Raw genomic sequence first — 25,877 nt, 5'->3', positions numbered from 1 at the left:
CAAAAATAAGAATTAAAAAGAAAACATCAACTACCATGAAGATCTTTAAGCCTACTGATCTCATCCGCCGTGATCAGCCTGAATAAGGGAACAGCCTCGCCAAGTTGATGTCCTTTTCTCAATAGAGGACGGAAATGAGTGGGGGCACACAAAGTGGAAATATCATCGGGGAGGTTGAGTTGACGAGCCAAACTGGCTGCTGACTGGGGAATGAAGGGAAAGATGAGATAAGCCAACAAACAGGCCAAATTGCACATGAGTGATGTACAGTTATATGCCTCACTCCTACTCAATTATTGGCAATCAGTCGACTTGGTTGAACTGGTCTTTACTTTAACCCACGGCTGTTGTGACTGGATAAAAGCATTGCCGAGACGGGAAATGGACAGGACATCGTAAATGGAAGCCACAAACCTGATAATAGAGACACACATACTTGCAATTGTTCATATTAGTGTGATAACTCTCCACCAAAGGACCAATCTGAGCTAAAAGTTCAGCCATCTCCTCTGCGATCACCACACTGCCCACAACCGAGTCAAAGAACTTGTTGCAAAACACAATAGCCCTACACATGTTCAAAACTAGGGACCGGTTGATAAAATTGCCAAGATTGTTGACCAAATGACTGTTAATACACGTCAACATATCATCCCAGTGGAATGTGGAGTCCTAATGTTACAAAAGTGGTAAAACATGTCCTTCGGGGCGATTGATGAGGAGGTAGAATCTCCAATAATCGGAAGGAATCCCCGAATTTTTCATATCCAAGCCAAAAACTCCGATTCCCCGTGACTTGGAAAACTTGGTGGTCTCGTAGTTTAAATATTCAGTGGCACTAATGCGAGACACGAGTGTGTAGTCCTCTCCTGTGCCCAGAAGGGAGGAAGGGAAGACCACCGAGTGGAAAGGCACGTTATCTTTGGCCATGAAATTGGTCAGTTGGACATGTGCTGGATTCTTCCACCACAATTGCCAATCAGGACAGTAATTGGCTGTGATCGAAATGTAGCCGATTGGGGCGTCAAACCAAACGTAAAAAACTTTGTCTGTGAAGCCTTCTAAGGGGATGGGAGTCCCCCATGTGAGGTCTCGGCTTATACAACGACTTTTGAGTCCTTCCTTTATCCAGGCGGCCGAGATGGCGACTGCGTTGGCACTCCACAGCCTTTGGAGGTGGCCATCCACTCTTCTAGTTGTGGTTGTAACTAAAAATTAGAAAAATGACAAACTGAGGACAAATCTAGAAATAAGTGATTAGAACTGCGGATTATTGGACTGGCACTACAATTCTTGCATTTGGGGGATATCAGTTCAGTGGCCTTGATTAGTCGGCCACAGAAATCACATTGGTCCCCTCGAGCGTCATTATATTGACAGTTCGGACACTGTCCCTCGACATATCGATCAGCAAGGAACATGTTGCATGTTGTGCAGTACAGTTGATCGACCCACTGGGAGGAATATAGCCATTCTGATTGAGTTGTGAGAATATTTGTTGAGTAATTCTAAAATGGATAAAAGCACTGTACTCTGTTTGCAAGGGAGTGGTTGTCCTTCCGAAAATGTCAAAACTAATGTCAATCCAGTCGTACACTTCTGAGTGGAGTTTGTGGTATTTTTCACATATTTGGGAGGGGGAGAGTCCTTCCTGACGAGCCTTGGTCTCGGTGGCTGTTCCGTACTCGTCTGTGCCACAAATAAAGAGAGTGGGGTAGTCACTCATGCGGCAATATCTGGGATGTGGATTTTGGTCTACCTTGCGTATATGTCAGCACTGAGGACACACCCCACGATGTTGCCGAGGTGGGGAATGTTGTTGACGTAGGGAAGGGCACTGCATATTAATTTGTTGGGTGTGTCTGGCTGGGGAAGGCTGCAGTGCTTATACACGTCTATACATTGGCTTTTCTCTAATAGTTCTCTTTTTGTAAAATATTTGCTCCAACATCGCCCACACGTGCAGTAATTATAACAATTTTTTATTATATATTAAAACATCTACTTTCTACAATTGGCGGCCATGTACATGCATGGAATCTTATTAGGCCATTATTAAACATTTAGTCGTACGTAATCTCGTCCCTCTGCCGATCCTTTGCTTAGCTGAATCAGTTTGGTCGAACAATTTGGGCGACAGGAGTGGTTGGGATACCAAGCCAGTCCTCCACAAAACGAGGTATCAATCACTTGTTAGTCACTCCACCGAAACATGTATATTCCAGGATTCTACAGTTGACGAATCATTCGCCTTGTAGGCCTTCTCTTTTAGTGGGCCACCTCATTCCGAATGATCTGCCGATATAGTCCACAATCACTGTCCTCTTCTACATGTAATGTCCTGCAAACAACCCCAGTCTCTCAATTTTCGACCCTTGCAACAACACGTGTCCCCTCTAAAACAGGAGTTGTCGTTATTGGACCAAGGTTTTTATACGGAATTGCTAAAGAAATTGACACAGAAATCAATTTTGCGATAGCAACAGAGATCATTATCAATTGAATCCGAAACTTGTTAACTTGCTCAAATTGAAAGGTACTTTGGAAAACCGGGTTGATTAACAAATCACCTGGTTTTGATTACATTCCTCAGATATTGTTAAAGAAGGCGTCTGATGCAAGCACTGACTATGATGTTTAAAGGAAGCTGAACATCGACATGTACGATCGTTCGAATGATACCGAAACTTGTTAAATCGAAACTGCTACAATGAACTATCGGCCGATTAGTCTGATTTGTGCTTTCTCCAAAACTATGGAAAAGATTGTCTTTAACAAACTTTCTTGTTATGTAGAATCACAAAATCTGCTTTCGTCCGTACAATGGAGATTCCGTGAAGGAGTAGAAAAGAGTTTTGTAACTCGAAGTTTCATTTTTATTACGTGATTGGGGGATAAAGACGATTCATGAAAGACCAAGACACCCTCAATCACGAGAGCAGGTAGAACGATATAATCAAACGCTAAATCGTTGGTTAGCAAAAACCATATTTCAGTCCGAATACAATAATTGGATTGATATTTTGAAAAATGCTGTCTATAAATACAACACGACTATTTGCTACCAGAAGGTCATCTTTTATAAATAGCTCAAACTCTATTCAGTTTTTAGTTCCAAAATCATCTATAGATCTTTTATAAAAAACTCAAACTCTATCCAGTTTTTATTTTAAAATCATTATAGATCTCAAGTTTAAAATGTTAAATAAATTTTTAAATTAATTATTTCAAAATTAAAATCAAAGTCTTATTGTTTTTCATCACATTTTTCATCTTCATCGAGATTCTCTGCATCCATGGCATCCGGAATTGCAGTATTAGACCCTTAATTCATCTGTATTTCATAAAAAGAGACTTCCTTGAGAATAAAAAATAAAATAGATACCAGTTGATGAATGTACAGTAAGATTATAAAAATAGACAGCTTCACTTATGTGATTTGTCCTATTTTTATCCCCTTCATCATTTTCGATAAGGAGCTTGTTAAGGTTTGATTAAACCTTTCCAAAATTCCTTGGCTTCTGGGTTTATATGATCTGCTGTGGAGTTGTTTAATCTTGAATCTTTTGCATGAATATGTGAACTTTTAAATTCAGTCCCATTGTCAGACTGCAAAATATGACAATTACCAAATTGTAAAAAAATTTGAAGAAAATTATTGGACACTTCATGTCCACTTTTATTAACAAGATTTCGTGTAAACACAAATTTCAAAAAAACGTCGATGACAACCAATATCCAGAAAAATGAATCATTTAAGTGTTTAAAGTTTAAACCTACAATAAACAAATGAATTATATTTTTAAGTCAATTAAATCCACCTGAAATCTTTCATTAGGAATACATGCAGTTATATGATTTTCCTCATCATATACCTTCAGAGGAGTTGAAAACAAACAAATTTGACATTCCGAAACGACTTTTCTAACAACATTTCTTTTAATTGTAAAGAAATTGTCATGGCAGTGCTATTCTAAATCATTCTGCCCGCAGTGAGTGATATTGTGAATATTCTTGCAATGGAAAGCCATTTCCTCTTCATTATCCAAAGTAATTACAAGCTTCGGACTTTTATCTTTGCTTGAAAGATACAACTTTCCAGAAATCATACAAAAATTTCCAGCTTTTTTGCTGAGTCGATGTCTTTGTTGTTTTGATTTAACAGCAATAGGTACAACATTCAAAATGTATTCATCATCAATAATCTTAACAAACAAACGAGATATTAAACAGCATGCTTAATTTATTGTTTTTTAATGATAATAGTTAACCATTAAAAAATTTTTATTAATTAAGTAAATAAATATTTCAATCATCTAAATATTTGTAATTAAAATATTAAAAATTTAATGCTATGGAATCGCGTCAGGCATGGCAACGCATGGGGCATGTGATATAATATTTGCTTTTGTGTATAAATATAACAATTAATATATATATTATTTAATGATTTTCAACAAAAGAAGTTATAGTTTGACAGATCATCGTAATATTGAGGAAAGAGGCGTTCTTCATAACTCGACTGCGGAAAGTTGTTTTGATTTTCCGATTGTGAAGCCTCATATTCTCAAAAATAAGATTGTATGAGGTCGTCATAATTTAAAGGGGGCTCATATGCATTCTAGCAGCAGTAAGTAGGTGTATATTCCTCATAAGATTTCCAAAGGACATCTTTTGTCCAAATTTGTTCATAAAAAGCGCAAGTATTTTTCTGCCCTTTTTCTCTTTTTAAGATCCTCGGTTTGTCTTTTAACTCCCATACATTCTTGCAAGTTCAGTTGGATTTGTAATGATAAACGAATTCGACATCCCAATCCACGAAAGATAAGGGCACTTCTTGTTTAAATTTTCAATGAGAAATTGATACAAACAAGTCTTCATTTCAAAGTAGTATTTATCATCCGCGGAACGCAAAACATGTATTTATATTGTTAGTGGAAACGTAAATTACAACAATTTTTGCAAATTTACGTCTTTTATTAAACGACGTCCTTTCCGGTTTGTTTAGAGTGTTAAATCGTAATTATTAAATATTAATGAATTTAAACCTGATTCTTATCTACCTAAACTTAATCAACTCTTTTTGGACACCTTAACTCAATGTTTTGAGATTCAAACTTGTTTGCCACTTCGATTTGGGTAAATGTGAAGATAGGGTGCCTGCATTTGTGTAGCCAATCATGTAAATATTCAGCAATTTTAAGGCCGCTCTACTGGTCTGCACATTCTTATTCCTTTTCACGAGTTTTTTGACATTTTTGATACATTTTTATGCTCAATGATGGCCCATCTGATTAAATAGCGTAAATCAAGGACACCGATCGTAAACAAATTTTGGCAAATAAATTTGATTTGCTGGGTTTTGAGTGTTCGGCAGTTCACGAATAGAGCAGTACTCCCTGTCTCGCTGAGTATCCTCCTCAGTCTGGCAACATCGGAAGGCCAGAAGAGCGATTTAGTCTGAAATGACTGCCTCGTCGATTATATAATCCTTCTGTTATGAACAATATTTTGGTCGCTTTTGAATTGTTTCGTTCAAATCTGACCTGAAAGCCTATGCTTGTTCCATGTTGGTTGAATGTCTCAAAAGCCACTCGCTTGCTTAGAGAAACACAGGCAATTCTCCGGGGTTGTGTGCACGCAATTTTGTTGTATCCACTCTCCATCAAATACTGCGGGACCTGCGTGGTGAGTTTTGGTTACCTTTGGAGGCTTCTGTTCGATGTGAGCGAAATCTGCAGCATTTTTCCAGAAATTTCCAGAATTCGGTGTACTCTTTTGAGTCTCTGAGATATTAGAGTGGTGGATTGTCTGGAGAAGACTCGACAATTGTAAAAAATATGGAATTGAGTATAATTTTGTATTGACACCAGTCGAACGCCCAGTCTTGAATTTCAGCATCGTCCATTGGTCTAAATTTATCACAAGAAGGCACCAACAAGTTGGGTATAAATAATTTATTTAATATATGTTATGGAAATATTAATTTATTAACAAACTTTATGTAAAATATATTATTAAATTAATTTAAAAAAAACCTAAATTTGAAAAATAATAAAAATATCGAATGAGTGTTCTTACGAATGCAAGTACTGATTTGTATTACCAAATTGCCCAAAACAATGACATTCCCAGTTTTGGGTGGAGAATTCCTCGGAGTCAGACCTTTAATTCCCCCTTCAAACCATCACAACCCCCCACCTGGGCACAAGTAATCAAGTTTTTTTGGATTGGAATAAGGCAAGTGTTATAAATATACTCCAGGACATTATTCCAGACTATTTCCGAAACCTTTCACGGAAGGAGGCCAATAATGAACATTTTCAAGCCCGTCCCTCTGAAACCAATTTACGGTAAGACAGCACTCTCAGCGCAGGCTGCCCTCTGGGGGGACTCGGGAGTGGCTCGATAGGGCGGGGATATCGAGGACAGTTCACTCTCTTCTCCTTAGTCCCCGGAATGTACGAACGGAATACAGTCAAGGCAGATCAGGCAGAGTCTAGAGTCTTATGGACAGCGAATTTCTGCCCATAGTGCTTCGATATCCTGGGAAGTAGGATTAGATGGTAGTTTCCATGTAATTCATCAGCTCATTCCAAGACCTTTGACTCTTGATTACATCCGATTGATACATTGTATCTCTCAAAATCTTGGCACAATTGTTTTTATTTATGTGTATTGGAGATTCCCCTGACATTAAAGTGACGATAGATAATCGCAAGAGTGAATTTAAGCGTTTTCCAGACATTGTGCACTAGACATCAGCCGACTCGCAAATATATCTATTTCGTTCCTCTCTGGGTAGTGTCGACAACTAAGGAATGGGGGTGATGGTTCTTCATTTGCCGAGTTGTGACAGACTGGGAAGACGGGTGATTCTCAGTCGTGTCAGCTATGCCCAAGAAACCATTCTTGCAATGCCACCAACCACAATACTCGAATATGTGGAGGATATGCTTTATCCAACAATATCTTCTTGCTGCTCCTCCTGCCCTACAATGATGACATTCACTAACCCTCTATTCGTGTGCAAACTACATAGCCACCCACGGCCTGAATGTCCTCCTTGTGATCACATTTTGCTTTTCAAGTCGAATAATTATTGCAGAAATAGTCATGTCCCTTCTCCGTTAGACATATTTCATATTTCAGTTCATCAGTCGGCATCTCTCGACAAGTGGGACAGGTGTAGCCCAGACTAATCATCACTTCTGCCTCCACTTGATTCTCTATATTATCGCTCTAGTCATCACTCGCCCATCACCCGACCAAGCACAGTCCCAACACTTCAAAAACAATTCCCCTTCTTTTGCAGGCACATTGCAGCAAGTATATGGGTTTTGACTGTAATAAATACTATATCTCCTATGATTGATTCATATTTTGACACATGCATTCCCATCTTCCTGTTTATTCTCATAATACGGAGAATTTATTTTAGTTGAATTCGAATTTATCTTTAGTTGAACTAAAAACATTTATTGTTAGTTTCGGGAGTGTATTGAAGTTCAGAATTCTGTTCCGTTGTCTGATAGAAGAAACTTGCTGGAACCAAAATCCATAAGAATATCATTTAGATTAGTCGCCACCTTTACTACACTTTTATTTTTAAGATTCCTTGTAAACGCATATTTCGAATATACGTCTATTACAGACATTAACTAAGAAAAATCGTTGTTTTCATTTTTAAATTTACAAATAAGCTAATTTTATATCGTTTAAGATCAATTAAATCTACTTGAAACCTTTTATTATATTAGGCGAATCAGCAACAATATGAGTTGAATCATCATTAGGGCAATTTTTTTCAGGCACTTAAAATTTATTTTTAGGACCTTAAAAATAGGCATTTTAGGACTTTATTTTTAATTTTTAGGACTTTATTCTACATTTTTAGGCACATTTTAATAAGGTATTAAATCAAAAAGTCGTAAAAAATTATTTGTTATAGTAAGGTATTAAATAATTTTTGACATTTTCCGCATTGAAACCTCTATCTTTAGTAATTAATTTTTTAAGCATAGAAAATGCTCTTTCAACGGTTGATGATGTACACTGACATTTTCTTATTAGTCCATATTCTTCAGGGGAGATATTACTTTTCTCCATTTCTATAATTGATTCTATGTCATTTTTGTGTAATCTTTTTTGTATGTATTCATTTATTTCTGCATTATCAGACGGAAATTTTAACAAACAAAGATCTGAATGTGCATCATTTATTGTATAACTTGTGGATTCCATTTTTTTCAATATTTGATTAAGTATCTGATAATTTTCATTTATTTCCATTAGACTTTTTCTTAAGGTTGGCGATTCAATTGCTTGTTTTACTTTTTTAACTAATATTCCGTCGTCTTTGAAATTCTCCACAATTTCAGCAATTGATACAAAATTATTTGCATAATAGTATGCTGCTTGCAGCCAACTACCCCATCTAGTTATGATGACGTCGGGCGGATAACCAATTGTAGAAAACATTTTTTTCTAGTTTTGTTTTTCACTATTGATGTCTTTATAGTCGCAATAAGATTATCAACGTCCGAATAATACGCCTTTACTCTGAGACAGCAATTATGTAACAAATGTGCAACACATGTTACATGGAACATCCTAGGATAAAGCATTTTCAATGTTTTTCCGGCTAAAAATAATTCAACAAACTACCCAAAATCATATACGGGGCTGCATCAGAAAGAAAAAGAAGAAAATTATTGCGTATAATCTCGAATTTTTTAATCTCTTCATCGATAATCTGAAGAATTGTGTTAGCAGTTACAGATTCATATAAAGGTTCACACGAAATTAAATAGGTCTTCTCTGGATAAGCGATATTCCCAATGAGAACAACTACAAACTTCTGTCCATTTACGTCACCCTCGTCAACAACCATAAAAATCTTTTGAGATCTAAAAATTAATCATTTGTTAACCTTAGATCACTTTTATACTTGGATAATTTTTGTTCACTGATTGCAGGAATACAATTGCGACAGGCTGACTGGGAAGGAAGCGAAATATTCAATTTTTCAAACAATCCCTTTAAGCTTGGATTATTGAGCTTATGAAGAGGAATGTTTGCTTCAGAAAAGGCTTTGGCAACTTCCATCGGCATACTCTGAAAGTCTTCCGTTTCGGTTTGACCGTTGAATAGGGAATCTAAGGATTGTTGGAATCCTTCATTGTTATCTAAAAAAAATAATTTTAAATTACTCAAAAGCTTTAGATGTTTTGTAGATTGTCTATGCTGATCAATATAATATTTTTTTGATGCATTGACGTAGATCATACATATTTTACAATATAGACTGCCTTTAATCACTGTGAATTCTTTTACGTAAGTTTCATAGGCTTTTAGAGCTTTAGACTTTATTGTAGAACGTACACGTGGCATTTGAACACAAAAAGTAATTTATAGCGTGCCTAATTTGTTATTTTTAAAATATTTTTTTGTAACATTTAAAAATAATTTATTTTAAAAATTTTTAAGACCTTAAAAAAATTTTTAGGACCTTAAAAAATTTTTTAGGACCTTAACAATTTTTTAAGCATTTAAGGCATTTATAACTCGTTGTAGATAAATCTATTTTAATTAAATTATAGCTTAAATTAATTATTTAAATAAATAGACCTTTTGGTGCAAAAAGGCATTTTAGGCAAAAAATTGCCCTAATCATCATATTGTTTTACTGAAATTGAAAATTTGCAGATATTGCATTTTTAACAACTTAGCAAATGATCTGTCGCCTCAATATGAAAATCTTTGCCTACATAAGGCTTCCAAAGCATTATGTATACAATGATTGGCTTCATAAATCTCACGTGCAATTATTTTCATCTCTTCTAAGGTGTTTACATTTTCTAGGACGTTTACATTTCTAAGATATTGTAGTTGAATTCAAATTTAGTTGAATTCGAATTGTTTCCCTTTTTAATTAGGAATTTTCTGTTTTCTTTTTGAGTCGATACTTTTTATGTTTTTTGAAAATCAACTTCCTCATTATTGAGTACAGGTCTCAGGAAATTATATGGATGACAGGTGTCGACTTGCTTGGCTTGCTCGCGCGCTCGGCTCGCGACATAATAAGCTTCCATTGAGTTACAGTACACAGAACGACCTCAAAAACGAAATTTCTACACTCCAGAAGGGACAGAGTGGAGTGGAGGGAGAAGAAAACAATTGTGGTGTCTTAATGAAGTCATCACACATCAGAAAGCCCGATTTATTCTCAGCAGTATTACACATCAAGCATACAGTGCAGTCTAGACAACTCCATTCGACGACATTCCCTCTGTCCACGCAGTAAAAGTGGAATGTCTGCCCCCACTGATAACACACCACCATCGACCCCTCAACCCCCTTCCAATCGAACCACACATTCTCCTTATTACGTAATCAGTATATGATATATTCGTATCTCTTGTTTATTACAATTACTTTGGTCTGGTTTGGTTGAGACTGCAGTTCTGGTTTTTTATTCAGTGGAGTGGAAGACCTGTCTGGGAGATCTGTAATGTTTGTCTGAACTGGAAAGTAGCAAATCTGGACAATATTCTAGAACAGTACAAAACGGAAAATAACACAATTCCTCCTTTAATGCCCCCTCGGTAGAATTTTAGTGAAAGTAACGACTATACAACTATACCCACCAGACTGGTCAGGAACTCGCATTCTGAGAATATAAGACAAGATTAACTCACAGACTCCACATGCACGTTATCTCGCTCACATTTAAGTGGAAAATATACCCCATGTTCGTCTCCACTGTTGTGAAACATGGATAGTGGAAAAAGCGATGACAACCAACCTGACTACACAGAACAGATTCCCGATGCCCAGAGTGTCCTCAACACCACTCACTGACCAGTCAGTTCTATAAAAAAACAATCAACAATACTTGTGACATATAACTCCTGTGGCCCACAAAAGGCAGTTAGAATGACATGCAAAGACTTCCCTATTTACTCGTGACCACAGCCCACCCCTTCAATGTCTCTGCAAGTTCTTTCACTGTACGATGGCGCCCTTCCCGGTAGCTAATTGCATTCATAAATAGAGATTTAAAAGTTACGACTGGCGTGGTTGAGTGATAATTATTGTCGAATTGTGCGTGTTGTGTCGTCGGGGCTGGTCGTGATTATTTCCCGATACAGAATCCCTTCTTAGTTGACAAATTAAAAAATGCAGTTTAACGACATGTTGAAAATTACTCATAATACCACAAAATAATAAATATATTCACCGATTACCTTCAAATTAAAAATTTGTTTCTAAGCTACAATGAAAAACGACTTGGAAAAGCTTGGCATTTTTAAGGAAAGTGGTTACACTACAATAGGGGACCCTTACGTCCCCAAAAAATGTATTTGAGAGTCAATAGCCGTAGTGGAGTTCAACAACTCTGCCTACAAAGGGAGACAATTCACTGTACCGTTCGCAAAGAGTCGGTGTGGACAACTCGACGGATATTTCTCCAATAAATTTGACCGCGTGTTTGAGGGCGAGTCTTACTCAGACGGAATCAAAAGACGGAGGATACTCCGAAATGAGGGACTCAAACTACAAGTCGGCAAACCCTTTCTGGACTCTGGGACAGGAAAAAAGCTGTAGAAACGACTGATTCTAATAGAAAGAGCAAGCACGGGGAGCTATTTGGGCTCATTTGGAGGAAGAGTGCAATACTTCAGTCCTCAGTACAATGAAAGAAAAAGCACAAAACCAAAGAAAAGAATTTTTTGACTAATAATATAAAGAAGGGGACCGGCTATGGGTCATGGTCACCGTCATGTCTTAGATATGCCAATGTGTGTTTCAATCCCTACCCAAAGTCTTCCCCCGAACCCTATGAGAACTACAAACAACAGAAATTGGTCATTCCCCGTTCTTGATAAATAGAAAGATTCTCAGGAGCATAAAAAACTAGTCAAAGGGAATGTCTTCAAAGTTGAGGCTCGTTCACACCCCTACTTCGACCCCAACCCCTTCGCCTCCACCATACAGGGTCCCCTCTATAGGAAGAAAAGTCCCCCAAAATTGACCAGGTCTTCAAATACTCTTCACCAGCCAAAAAAGTAATATGTGCGTTTAAAGGAAGGACGGGGAATGAAGGCAGGCACGTTCTCTGTCTTTCCTCCTCACATGCCTGATCCTGTCAAGACCGGAAACAAGCCCGTACGGAATAGTAATGTATTCTTCCCTAACGCGGGGTCAAAATCTGTCAGAATGCCGTCTGTTTTAAATCAGAACATAAACAAGTCAGCGTGGTGTTAACTGGATAGGTCAATCATCCCCACCAACTACTCTAAACCTACCAATGTGTTTGTTATGTGATCTCACTCTCTGAACTAACACTCCTATTAACATATCTGGTTAGTTTTCAATTTGTCTTGTCGTTCTAACCGGCGATTCCCTGGATTCTGTATCGAGACATTAACTGAGAAAAGAAGCTGATTGAAAATGAATAAATTCAATTTACTGACTTATTTGATGTAGGTCATTTCAACCTCTTTTATTAACCCAAAATCCTATTTTGTCGACAAGTCACGACTTACACGTGAATATAGTCTTGTGCTTTGTTGCTTATGAAATCGTTTTCTAAATGCCAATCAATAATCAATTGCAAGCTACTTTTTTATCAAAATAAACGATGGTTTGAGAATTTAACGTTTATGACAGTTCCTTTGTTAAAGGATAATTATTCCCTATTAAATGAATATAATTGTGTCTTTAAAACAGAGTATTCGCAGTTGTCATTCAAATTAAAAATAACGTTAATGTTAAACTCGATTTATTAACCAAAGAAAAAAATCCCCATATTAAAATATGTTAGTTTAGCCTTTATTAAATTTGGCGTTTTATCCATTGGATCAATGGATTCGGTCTGTCCTTAAAAAGTGTTTTTCTATATCTTTTGTGTTTTCCGTTTTTGAATAAAAATATTGCTGGGGATATGGTTCCCTAAATGCATGATAGTCAAAACAAGTCAACTTTAAATTGTTTGAAATACGTGGTGTTCTGGGAAACATCGACTGTTCCGATTTTGGGTTTAACATCTTCGGCCACAGTTTCCAATGTGTCTTTAATGTAAGTGCAATTTTGTCCCGAATTCCTGTCCCAGAAATAGATAACCCAAATCATTTCGCCTTTTTGAACATAGTTCATAAAATCATCAAAAGACAATTCCAATACTTTTTCCAACTTTTAAAATAAAATAAGACTGACTTACTATAGCTTTTTGAATTAATAAATTATTCATTTCTTCAAAAAGGGCATCTGAATTTTTGTGACCTAATAAATACGTAAAGTCAAGCAGTGTAATTTTATTTTAACATTTATATACCAGTCTCCGGGAGATAGAATTCAATATTATTTGAGTGTTTTTCATCTAGATCACTGTGTAAATCAGCACAGGTAGAAAACACGAACAAATATAACGCGAATAACATAACTGATGAATAATTTACATAAATTTATATCTTTCAATATTATAGGCCAGCCAGACTAAAATTATTATTTTGTCTGAATTAATATATTATATAAATCATATTTGATTTATAAAAAATCTAGGAGCATGTAAAGTCCCAGAAGAGAGGCTTGCTTTCATCAAAATGTACATGCTCATTCCAACCAGGCGTTTTCGGTCGCACCTGTTGACCCTAATGGGTTGCAGTATCGACGAGAAATCAACAAAGCAGAGAGCCTATTGGACAACTTGATTTAGGGACAAAGAATTTTGCCGGCACTTATACACGACCGTTGGAACCGTGCATAAAAAATACCTCCCACAACGGCAACGATAAATGCAAAAAATCTTAATTCCCAGCCTTAATCAAACACCAAGCCGAACTGACTCCTTGGGTTGTGGAAGAAAACCATGACTCTAGCATATCATGACGTTGCTTGCTGCTAGAAATAGAACTAAATGAAAAAAGCTGTTCAGGAATCTGACTTATTGTGCTGAAGTTTTCTGACTTTGGACCAAGAGCACCCGACGTCTCCACCGCTATCGGAATCACGAAAAACTAATCCGAAAAGGCGGAATATTTTGTCAGCTTTAAATAATCAGCCTTCTTAGCAGCAGATTTAGCCTTCAAAGCACACAAAGTTAAGTGTGAAGCAGAAAATATCCCATACGAGACGTTTTCCGCCCTCAAAAGAGAAAAGGGTCATCCCGTCAGGACGTTTCCCGTCATCACGGTCAAGATCCGATGGTTCGGGGACCAAAGGCAATCCCGCCGAGTCGAGGGCCCTCCGTATGATGTCATCCAAGTACCTCGGAAAAAGTCCGGCACTCCTGCACGATAAAAGATGCAGACCGAAATGGTCAACAATTTTTTCAGATAATAGAGACCTATTTAAAAAAAATTTGATTTTTTAGATAATAGAGAAGTCAGTATCCAGCACAAGTAGAATGACCACGTTTTTTATCCATCTAGTTACCAAAATAAACATCAATTTTTGTGGAAAATAGTAAATGTTTCCTAATCAAAAATCACTCTATTTGGTCTTATTTTAACACACAGGTGATATCCCTTTATTAATTAAATAAAACAGTGAGTAGTTGAGATTACCCATTCTACAGAGAGTCTTTTTTATAGCAGCTATTTTTTTAAATCAAGTTCTAAATCTATACTAAAGTTGGATTAATCCGATTTTTACAATGAGTGATGTTTGGAGAAAAATGTTCTAAGTTCCGGAATTTAATGAATCAAAACGTCTCAAAATATATTCAATCACATTAAGAAGTGTGTATTCACTACTCTTTTAATAGACTATGTTAGAAAATCAAAACTAATTTGTGTATAAATATTATTCAAATTCCTTCCATGGGGGTCTCAATGTATCTCGAAGAGCAAAATAGGCAAAATAGACAAAATTTAAGCCTATGAACTATTCTTTGATGCATAAATGAAACAAAAAATCAAATGATAGTGCATTCAACGTTATTAACTAACGTTAAAAATATGTAAATAAAAGATTCGATTTTTATCATATATATTTTAACATAAAGTTTATTATCAAAAAACAAAATGATTAATTTAATAAATATATTCAAATAATTGAACAGATACCTTCAGCACGTGTTCAGTGTTCTTGTGATGCCTGTTGGTATTAAATTAAATTATCCACATAATAATTACAAATCTAACCAGCTTATTCCAGAAAACTACAAAAAAGATTACAACACCAAAAATTTTGAAGGAGGCGAAGACGAAGCCCAAACGTCACCCATTAATCCGGGAGCGTAAGAAGAATTTCGGAATAGGTACATTTCACTTCCAATTGCCAGGTCAGGATATCCAGCCCAAACGAGACCTCTCCCATTTCGTCCGATGGCCCAAATACATTACTCACCAGAGACGCCTATCAATTCTCAAAAAACGTTTAAAAATCCCCCCTGCCATCCACCAGTTCTCCGACACTCTAAACTCCGAACAAAGTACTCTTTTCTGATCAGTCCAGCCCGAGATTTGGTGGGTCTTCTAAAGAAGTACAGACCACCCTCCAGCAAGACACCCGCAGAGTCAAAAATCCGTCAGGGAGTTCGGTGTGTGACTGCCCTGGTGGAGAAGAAACGTGCCAAGTTGGTTGTGATAGCCCACGACGTTGACCCAGTGGAGGTTGTGTGTGTTGATGAGAGTAGTTGGTCATCCATTTGCCTGAGTTGTGCAGGAGGATGGGTGTGCCTTACTGTATTGTCAAGGGAAAGTCTGTCCTGGGGGCTTTGGTCTTTAGAAAGACTTGTTCTGTGGTGGCAGTGGATTCGATATTGCCTGAGACTGCCCAGACGGTGGCCAAGCTGTGTGAGGTTTACATGGACAAGTACAACCGACGGGGAGAGGAGGTTCATTGGGAGTGATATGTTGCAGATTAAGAGTAAATGGGGAGGTGGTTTGTTGAGTGAGAAGGTCGAGAGGAAGGTCTACAAACAGAAGATGAGGGCACAGGCTTAGTCACCTAGTTCTATTAGTTTTTGTTCTTTATTGCTTTCTTTGATAAGGCTGTGGTTATGCAGTTTATTGAGGCAACTCAGGTCATCCATTGTCTCATAGGAATATGTAGCTCAAACAGTCATGGTACGTTTTAAGCCACGTCAGAGTCAAACAGTCATTCATAGAGGAATAAACGTGATTAAAATTATAGTTACAAATATTTGTTGTGACTATACGTACGCTTGTATATGGAACAAACTATTAACTGCCTTGTTCTTTTTTTAACTTTTGTCTATCTAGATGACCCTGCATGCCATTCCCGCAAGTTGTTTGGCGGGAAAGGCGTACTTTTCGTAGTCTATCTTCATTCCATGTCTGTTTTCAATAAGCATACTCTTTATCATCCTCTTTAACATAACCTAGTTATTTCTTCAATGGATAACTTATCTGTGATTTTTAAAGAACTTTGAGACAACTTTATCACATGTCAGGACTACGAGAATATTCTGTACTTTTGTTTTATTAAAAACAGAACGTTCGTTTGCAGGCAGGTCGTATTTGTAAAATTTCTCAAGCGGTTTTGTGAGATAATGCCTACTTCGATTAGTTATTTCTTTTTTGTTTTTTATAAGTTTGTGTTTTCCTTGTTTAGATGTAGTTGTTACTGATTGTTGGAAAAGTACATTTTCGAAATTGTGATTTACACTATTCTTATCAAGAAACCTAAGGATTGAGGCTATAATAACATATTTTGGGGGAAACCTCCAAAACTGAAAGTTAACCCTAGTTGCCTGCGTGGATCGCTTCATATTTTGAATCATAAGAGATATGTATTTCTGTAAACTGCGTTAAATGTCGACTCATTCACAAAACTATCCAGTTTATGATATTTGTAATAATTAGGGCAACCACAAATATGACCTTAAAATGATTCAAATGTGACCGTAAAAATATGACTTTGTTGACCTTATAATTAGAAAATATGACTTTATGGCCAGATAAATTCAGCAATCTTTTGGCCCTTTTTGGCTGGCGGAAACCAAAAATCGGGACTAAAATTTTAAAATAACCAGATTTTTAGTAAAAACCTTATTTTTAAATTTTTTGGACTTGTAGTAAATTAAAATAATCAAAAATTCAAAATTTCAAATAAAATTTTCCAAGAGGCTGGATTTTACCAACAACCACGTACTTCCCAGAAAAACATGGTTAATAAATCATTCACCTTACGTCAGTTCTAGTGGAACTTTTATATTATTAAGAATTAAAATAACACATTAAATAAGGTTTAATATTTTCATCCTTGAAGTTTCTGCCTTTTGTTAAAAGTTTATTTAGCATCGAGTAACTTCTTTTGACAGATAATGTGGTTCCCGGACATTTCCATAAATACACGAATAATTCAGGAGGGAAATATCCCAAATTAGCTTGTTGAAAGCTATTCCATGGTATTGAATTTGTTCTTTTTTTAAATATTGTGCAATCTCACATGGATCTTCCCCAAAGTCGATACAATTAATACGTTGAATAGCATTTTTAACAGTATAAAAAGTATTTTCACATTTCTTTATTCCTTTGCTTAGACAGTTGTAAAATGCTATGTTTGCTAGGTTCCGCTCCAGTGAATCAGAATTTATCGCCTTCTTTGCATTCAAAACAATTTTTCCATAATTCGATAACGATGAAACTATCTTTCGGATTTCGTTTTAATGTTTTGAATAATATGTTGCAGCATTAAGCCAGCTGCACCATCTTGTGACAACAACATCTGGAGGTAGACCAAATTCTGAAAAAAGCTTTTGACGACTTTTATTTTTAAGCGTCACAATCTTCATCGATGATATTAAGAAATCGATCTCTTGATAGTGAGAACGCACTTTTAGTGCACAATTATGAAGTAAATGGGCGAAACAACTAAGGTGAATCATATTCGGATAAAATATACGTATGCTAATTGTGACTGACATCATATACGGTTCAACATCAGTTAACAACAAAACAAAGTTTTTTCTCTCAACTTGGTAATTTCGTAACATCAATGTAACTTTTCGTCTTTTAGTAACATCAATTGTTTGACAAATTGAACTTGCATCACACGTCTCAACACAAATACTGTCAATTAAATAAATATTGGTTGGGTTGTCAATTTTCCCAGCAATAATGTAAACATATTTTTTTAAAGAATGTTGGGTTTTTTCTATGTTTGTTTTGGTCATCATTTCGACCAAACTAATTGCAAAAGACTCTTCGGAAACCACATCTTTAGAAATCAACTTCATTTGTACATTAAATTTTCCTGATTCTAATCTCTCTTTGTGTTTCAACGTTTGGCGATATTATTCAACGTTGAAACTTTTTCCATATTTAACATGAACACAAAATTTTAAACAATAAAGTCTCCCGTGATCATCCTCTTCGAATTTGTTGGGTAATTTGTTAATTATATTATATATTTTCTTTTTTATTTAATTTTTTAGGTTTATATATTTAAGCGTGCTTAATTATTAATTTATAAATTTAATTATATGACTAAATGAAAAAAATATAACTTTATGGAAAAAATATAACCTTATGAAAAAAATATGACATTAATGACCTATAAAACTACATCGAAAGTAAATAAAAATATAATAATAATTTAAAATGATGGAAATAATAAATTAACAATTTTTTTTTTTTTTTTTTTTTTTATATGACTTTAATGACTTTTGGTTGCCCTAGTAATAATCATATTTGGATATTGATTTGTTGGAATTCTACAATCATGTTTTATTTATTGATGATTTAAAGCTAAAGAAAAGGATAAATGAATGATTGTGAATGTACGAACACGTTTTCAGTTGATTAGAGGCGGTTATTCAATACTCTTTAATTTTTTTTCCCAACTATAAATTTATTATAATCTAATCACAGAAATAGAAGAAAAGCGTTATGTGCCAGCGGCAAGGACGCAGTGTGCGTTGCCGCGAACAATGGCCAGACCGATGCGCTGGCAAAACCAGAGGTCCTCTCTCGGGTCCTTAAGCCTCCTCCCGATGGACTGCCCGACCTCATTGAGGAACGAGTCGGTCTCCTTTCCCGCGGCTCCAGCGGTCTCCAGGGCGATTGGCGTAACGCGGTAGCGGTCCGCGAGGGAAGAATATTTTTGTAGTTTCATCTTTTTGTCGTGGTTTGCAGCCGAACAAGGATTCGCAGCGGAAAAATGGATCCTCAACTTTGAAAAGGTATCCACAACGGTGACATCCCATACGAGGGTAAATACTATACTCTTTAATTGCTTAACGAAGAGTAACGTAACATGCATGGAGTAGTTGAGTTCGTTGTCAGCAATATAGAATTACAAATCAAAGAGACTCAGTCACGGGAAACTCAAGTCGCGATTGTTGTCCTTTACTTACAATGGGCAAAATATAACACTTTTTCAAAACCAAACAGATTTCTGATTCTACTGCGACCTTGAACGAGTTGCAACGTCGTAGACAACCAACGAGTGACATTTCGTTTGGTGTTTCATTCCAGGGTAGATTCTCTAAAATTGACTGAGGTTGAGTGATCGGGATATATGTTACGGGAAAAGTCATTAATCCGGGCACAATCAATATTTTAATTTCTGAAATTTGTAATGCGTCATAACGAAGTGGCCATTGATATTGTCTCGGAGTTTTTTTAGTTAGTTTTGTTTTTATTTTCTCCATTTTCTGTAAAAAAATTTCAATATTCAGTGATATAAAAATTTGATTTTTTCGATTAATTTTCAAAATTTTTGGTAAAAAAGAGATTCTTGAATTTCAAATCCAGACATCTAAATCTAACTAATACACTTATAACAAGAGAATAAGATTAAATAACGAGTTTTCTAGATTAAATTAACATTAATTCCCGGGAATTAACATAATTCTCCGGATTAATGACTTTGCCCGTAACATATACATTGTTTGGAAGATTACTGAGAATTGGTGACGATACCAATGGGCTTTAACCCAGTCGATTGTCGGTAAGAATCGGGTCAGGGTTGATTTTTCCAATTTTTACAAATAAATATAAAAAGTTTTAATTACGACCAAATTTTGTTTTAATGACATCGTTATGTTTGAAAATCATTTATGATCAAATTTAAGTAAATCACTCAATATGTAAATAATTTTGATTCTCCTACTTAAGGGGTGTCAAACATTCGGCCCTTTGCATGTATAGGTGCGACCTGCGGGCCTTTAATATGTAAGATATTTTTAATTATTTTTTAAATAATTAGTTTATTGTAAATCTTTTTGACAATGTCACGTATTTTTTCTGGAACTAAAAACGGTTTTTGAAAGATGAAAAGAGTGTTTCAACAAAATGGGAACTTCTCTATTTTTGTATAAAAATTGATGTAAAAATACTTGGATATGTAACCAGTTAATCCCTATACCAAAGAATAAAACTTAAGTAAGCATTAAAATTCCAATCATACATTATACAATTATTTCGAAGGTACCAAATTGTTTATTAACCAAAAGGCCCAACGCATGTTTTAAAACTTAATGAATTACGAAATAATCTGATTTCGTCATAGGCTGATTTCACAAAAAATCACAATCGATGCATCAGTTACTGCAAAGTTATGAAATCAACAGAATGCTTGCAATGAATGGGAAATCATATTGTGATGGTGATTTCATCAAACAATGTCTTGTGAAAACAGCTTGATAATTCGCATTTGTTTAAAGAGATTTCTTTGACCAGAAATGCAGTTACCGAACATATCAATGAAATGTTTTCGCATTTGAAAGAGCGATTAAAATTTGAATTTTTGAATGAACCCACGTATCAAAAAATTGAATTGGAAAAAGACATCAATCACCCGTAAGTAAATCTAAGCACGAGTAAAATATGGTGATTAAATATTTAGATTTCTTTTTTTTGGTTTTTGACTAAAATAAATAATCTTTCCTTAATGAAAAATTATTATAAACTTGAAGCGAGATGAGTTTGACACCCCTGATCTAACCCAACCCTGGGCTACCCCTAATTAATCTTTAAATTTAATCAGTATCTAAAAACATCTTTCAACTTAGTTACGTGATTATTGACAACAGTGGACATTAGTTGTCTTGTAAAATAACTAGTTGAAATACACACAGCTCCTAACATAAAATTGTTAATTATTTGAATAACAACTACAAGAACAGCCCAAATTATTAGGAAACAAGGAAAAATCAGAGAGCTTTGAGTGCCTCCTTGTTAATGAGATGAACAACTTTGGACACATTCATCATAAGACGTTCAGTTGTGGATGACAATCTGTCCAACGTCTCCTCATACTTCTCCACTTTTCTAAAATTGACGACTCTCTTAATCCGGTCAATCCTCGCCCATGTTCTCCCATCGACCACAAACTTGGACAAATGCTTCTCAGTCTCGTCCTCCGACAACTGCAACAACTGGGCAGCCCGAGACATGGTAATACAGCCATACGACTTGGCTATCACCCACATGTTCTCTAATACTCAAACCAACACCAACATGCTCGATTATCCGAATCCTCAACTGCTCTAACTCCACGTCCCCACACCCAAACGTACCCGAAGACAGAGGATCCTCCCAGAACAGGTCTGAAAACCTGGCAAAAAACTGTTCTGAGCCGACAATCTCAGCCTCAATAAAAACTTGAAGAATATTCCTCACAAACTGACAATCCAAACAAACTTATGCTCAACAAGCAAGTCAAGTCTTCTGATTGAGCTGATTTGATGGAGAACCTCGACTTGTTGAGGACAATGTGGGGCCAATATTGCGTAATTCACTGCATTGGCCAGAGTCTGCTCTATTAAACCACAGCGGAGACCTTTCTCCATTCCAACTGAGGGATCGCTTCCAGAATAGCCAAATAATATTTGGCCACCTCAAGGTAGTTACAGACGTGCTTTTCAATCGAAATCATATATGTATAAAACAACGACCGCCAATCCTGGTCAGTCAAAAAACCAACAATAAACTGGTTCGAGATTGGAGGGGACTATTTTCCTCCCGATGATGGCCGCCCTGTCATATTTGGAAAGACTAAGACAGAGCTGCATCTGTTCGAGGATGAAGAGATTCATTTCATGCTTATCGAGAGAAGTGAAGGTCTCCACTTGGACAGGAATCATAAGGTCATAGGCTCCCTCTGCGTCCCCCTTCTGCTGCTTTATTTTACACAGCATCATTGTCAGTCTTGCTCTCTCCACTTCTGCAAAGATCTGCCAAAGTTGGGATTATTCAACCTTTCCTTCACTCACTTGCAGCAGAGTCTCGATTAGTCTGACTTTTGTTTCAGTATTGGGGGTTTTGTCCACATATTCAAAGACTTCTTTTATTAGGGCGTGTTGTGCTTGTTTGAATTGGGCTCTCTTTCGACACAAAACGGGGATTATGTCACACAGTCCGTTCCATTCCCCTCTTTTTTGGTGGATTGACGCTATTTCTACTAATATACGGGCTGTCGATTCTGAGTCGTTTGCCATTCTTGACTTCTTTTCAAGTTCCAGAAGGTTGGACACGGAAAGATAAGGGCACTTTTTGTTTAAATTTTCAATGAGAAATTGATACAAACAAGTCTTCATTTCAAAGTAGTATTTATCATCCGCGGAACGCAAAACATGTATTTATATTGTTAGTGGAAACGTAAATTACAACAATTTTTGCAAATTTACGTCTTTTTTATTAAAACGACGTCATTTCCGGTTTGTTTAGAGTGTTAAATCGTAATTATTAAATATTAATGAATTTACACCTGATTCTTATCTACCTAAACTTAATCAACTCTTTTTGGACACCTTAACTCAATGTTTTGAGATTCAAACTTGTTTGCCACTTCGATTTGGGTAAATGTGAAGATAGGGTGCCTGCATTTGTGTAGCCAATCATGTAAATATTCAGCAATCTGGAGGCCGCTCTACTGGTCTGCACATTCTTATTCCTTTTCACGAGTTTTTTGACATTTTTGATACATTTTTATGCTCAATGATGGCCCATCTGATTAAATAGCGTAAATCAAGGACACCGATCGTAAACAAATTTTGGCAAATAAATTTGATTTGCTGGGTTTTGAGTGTTCGGCAGTTCACGAATAGAGCAGTACTCCCTGTCTCGCTGAGTATCCTCCTCAGTCTGGCAACATCGGAAGGCCAGAAGAGCGATTTAGTCTGAAATGACTGCCTCGTCAATTATATAATCCTTCTGTTATGAACAATATTTTGGTCGCTTTTGACTTGTTTCGTTCAAATCTGACCTGAAAGCCTATGCTTGTTCCATGTTGGTTGAATGTCACAAAAGCCACTCGCTTGCTTAGAGAAACACAGGCAATTCTCCGGGGTTGTGTGCACGCAATTTTGTTGTATCCACTCTCCATCAAATACTGCGGGACCTGCGTGGATTTCCCACAACCCGTGTCCCCGGCCACCAGGATGACTTGATTTGAGTTTTGGTTACCTTTGGAGGCTTCTGTTCGATGTGAGCGAAATCTGCAGCATTTTTCCAGAAATTTCCAGAATTCGGTGTACTCTTTTGAGTCTCTGAGATATTAGAGTGGTGGATTGCCTGGAGAAGACTCAACAATTGTCAAAAAATATGGAATTGAGTATAATTTTGTATCGACACCAGTCGAATGCCCAGTCTTGAATTTCAGCATCGTCCATTGGTCTAAATTTATCACAAGAAGGCACCAACAAGTTGGGTATAAATAATTTATTTAATACAGTAGACTATCCATTTAACGAAAAAAAATTTAACGAAAATATTCATTTTACGAAAGTCAAATATTTTTTTACGTTTTTCCTTAGATAAATTCAAAAATAAAATTTTTTTTCTTTGTATTAGTGAATATTTAAATATATTTAACGAATATTTAAATAACGAAAATTAAAATTTTTGATAAAATTTTAAAATAATTTTTCCTCGCTATTTCTTTGTAGTAAACCATGTGTGCAAGGGTGAACAATATGAAGAAAAAAAGAAAAACTTATCAAATTCAACAAAAACTGGAAGTTATTGATTTCAAGAATAATAATCCTGCTGTTACTCAAGAAAATTTGGCTCAGCGGTTTAATATGCCTATTGGAGTGATCAATTCAACGTTGAAGAAAATGCAATTGTATGGATCAAGGCGTCACAAACAAAAAAAGAATATTACATTTAAAAGTTGTACTGATAAGATATATGAACCATTATATGCATGGATTCAGAACAAACGTTTCTGTAATCACACCATAACTAATGTAATGGTACGCGAAATGGCACTCAAAATTGCTCAACGATTTTATATTGAAAATTTCAAAGCATCTCACCCATGGATTTCACGCTTTAAGAAAGAGTATAAAATAAAAACACTCACGATTTCTGGAGAACAATTAGTGGATCCCGTTTTGCTTATAGATTCATATGAACGCTTTGCAGCCATGTTAAAAAAATATGGATCGAAAAATTTTTACAACTGCGATGAAACTGCCCTTTTTTTCAAATGTACTCCAAAAAAAACATTAGTTCTTGACTCCGAATCAAGGGCTTCAGGAAAATTTTCTAAAGAACGAATAACACTGTTATTATGCACAAATATGGAAGGAGATAAAGAGCATCCGTTGGTAATCGGAAAATTCAAAAATCCTCATGGTTTTAAAAATATTAATATGAATAATCTTGGGATTCAATATGCAAATAGCAATAAATCTTGGATGACCAGTTTAATTTTTAAAAACTGGGTTGAACGGTTAAATTCCAAAATGAGTGTGGAAAATAGAAAGATTTTGCTTCTTTTAGATAATGCGCCAGTTCACTATTTTGATGGCGAATTCAGTAATATCGAATTGTATTTTCTTCCTCCAAAGAAACATCTAAGATTCAACCAATTGATCAAGGGATTGTGCATTCATTTAAATCGTTGTATAAAAAAGGAATGACTAGAAATTTGAGTATGGGAACAAATATAGGAACATTGTCATATACAGATGAACTTACCAAATTCAAATTAGTGTATGCTCTACCTTTAATTATTGAGGCTTGGAACGAAGTCACAGTGGACACTATCAAAAATTGCTTTAACAAGGCATTAAATAATTGGGCGAAGATAGATGAAAAAATACTTGAAGAATCCACTGACGAAAAGGTATTAAATTTAAATCACCTTACAATTAGAGATAATAAAAGTGAAATTATGATTGAGTTTCCTGTCTGTGCACCTGTCGTCTGCGAAGAAAACGCGTATCTTGATACAATACAATGTGAGGAAGAAAATGAGCATGAAGAAATAGATAGCACAAATGACAATCCCATTGGTTATGCAGATGCACTTAAATATTTGGAAAATATTGAAAAATATTTTTTACAAGAATCTGGTGAACATATTCACCTAATTACAAATTTGAGAATTATATTGGCAAAAATTAAAAAGAAGGAACCTAAAATTACCGATTACATGACACATTTTTAATTAAACAATTTTTTTCGTTAAATTCATTTAACGAATGCTCAATTTTCATTTTCGTTAAATGAATAGTCTACTGTATATGTTATGGAAATATTAATTTATTAACAAACTTTATGTAAAATATATTATTAAATTAATTTAAAAAAAACCTAAATTTGAAAAATAATAAAAATATCGAATGAATGTTCTTACGAATGCAAGTACTGATTTGTATTACCAAATTGCCCAAAACAATGGCATTCCCAGTTTTGGGTGGAGAATTCCTCGGAGTCAGACCTTTAATTCCCCCTTCAAACCATCACAACCCCCCACCTGGGCACAAGTAATCAAGTTTTTTTGGATTGGAATGAGACAAGTGTTATAAATATAGTCCAGGACATTATTCCAGACTATTTCCGAAACCTTTCAGGGAAGGAGGCCAATAATGAACATTTTCAAGCCCGTCCCTCTGAAATCAATTTACGGTAAGACAGCACTCTCAGCGCAGGCTGCCCTCTGGGGGG

At 35.8% G+C, this 25,877-nt stretch overlaps 2 protein-coding genes and 1 pseudogene across 2 annotated transcripts; 2 read left to right on the top strand and 1 right to left on the bottom strand.

Moving 5' to 3' along the window:
• Window positions 1-678: 678 nt before the first annotated feature.
• On the bottom strand, window positions 679-8,481 carry LOC115232000 (probable methionine--tRNA ligase, cytoplasmic). Its single transcript, XM_029801869.1, is given in 7 exon segments — window positions 679-1,166; window positions 1,169-1,450; window positions 1,453-1,759; window positions 1,762-1,866; window positions 4,059-4,205; window positions 5,704-5,811; window positions 8,335-8,481. Coding segments are annotated over 7 exon segments (1,584 nt in total).
• Window positions 8,482-12,961: 4,480 nt separating this feature from the next.
• On the top strand, window positions 12,962-15,859 carry LOC115231999 (annotated as a pseudogene).
• Window positions 15,860-23,893: 8,034 nt separating this feature from the next.
• LOC115231998 (tigger transposable element-derived protein 4-like) lies at window positions 23,894-24,847 on the top strand. Its single transcript, XM_029801868.1, has one exon. The coding sequence runs from the start codon at window positions 23,894-23,896 to the stop codon at window positions 24,845-24,847; it is 954 nt and encodes a 317-aa protein (XP_029657728.1).
• Window positions 24,848-25,877: the final 1,030 nt, after the last annotated feature.

This window comes from Octopus sinensis, unplaced genomic scaffold (genome assembly GCF_006345805.1).
Source record: "Octopus sinensis unplaced genomic scaffold, ASM634580v1 Contig19108, whole genome shotgun sequence".
Taxonomy (NCBI): domain Eukaryota; kingdom Metazoa; phylum Mollusca; class Cephalopoda; order Octopoda; family Octopodidae; genus Octopus; species Octopus sinensis.
Note: the sequence above shows the minus strand (reverse complement) of the source record. Positions and strands in the feature narration are given on the sequence as shown.

Bases quoted from the DNA above. Each gene is read 5' to 3' on its own strand.
- LOC115231998 (XM_029801868.1), top strand. From the start codon at position 23,894: ATGAAGAAAAAAAGAAAAACTTATCAAATTCAACAAAAACTGGAAGTT.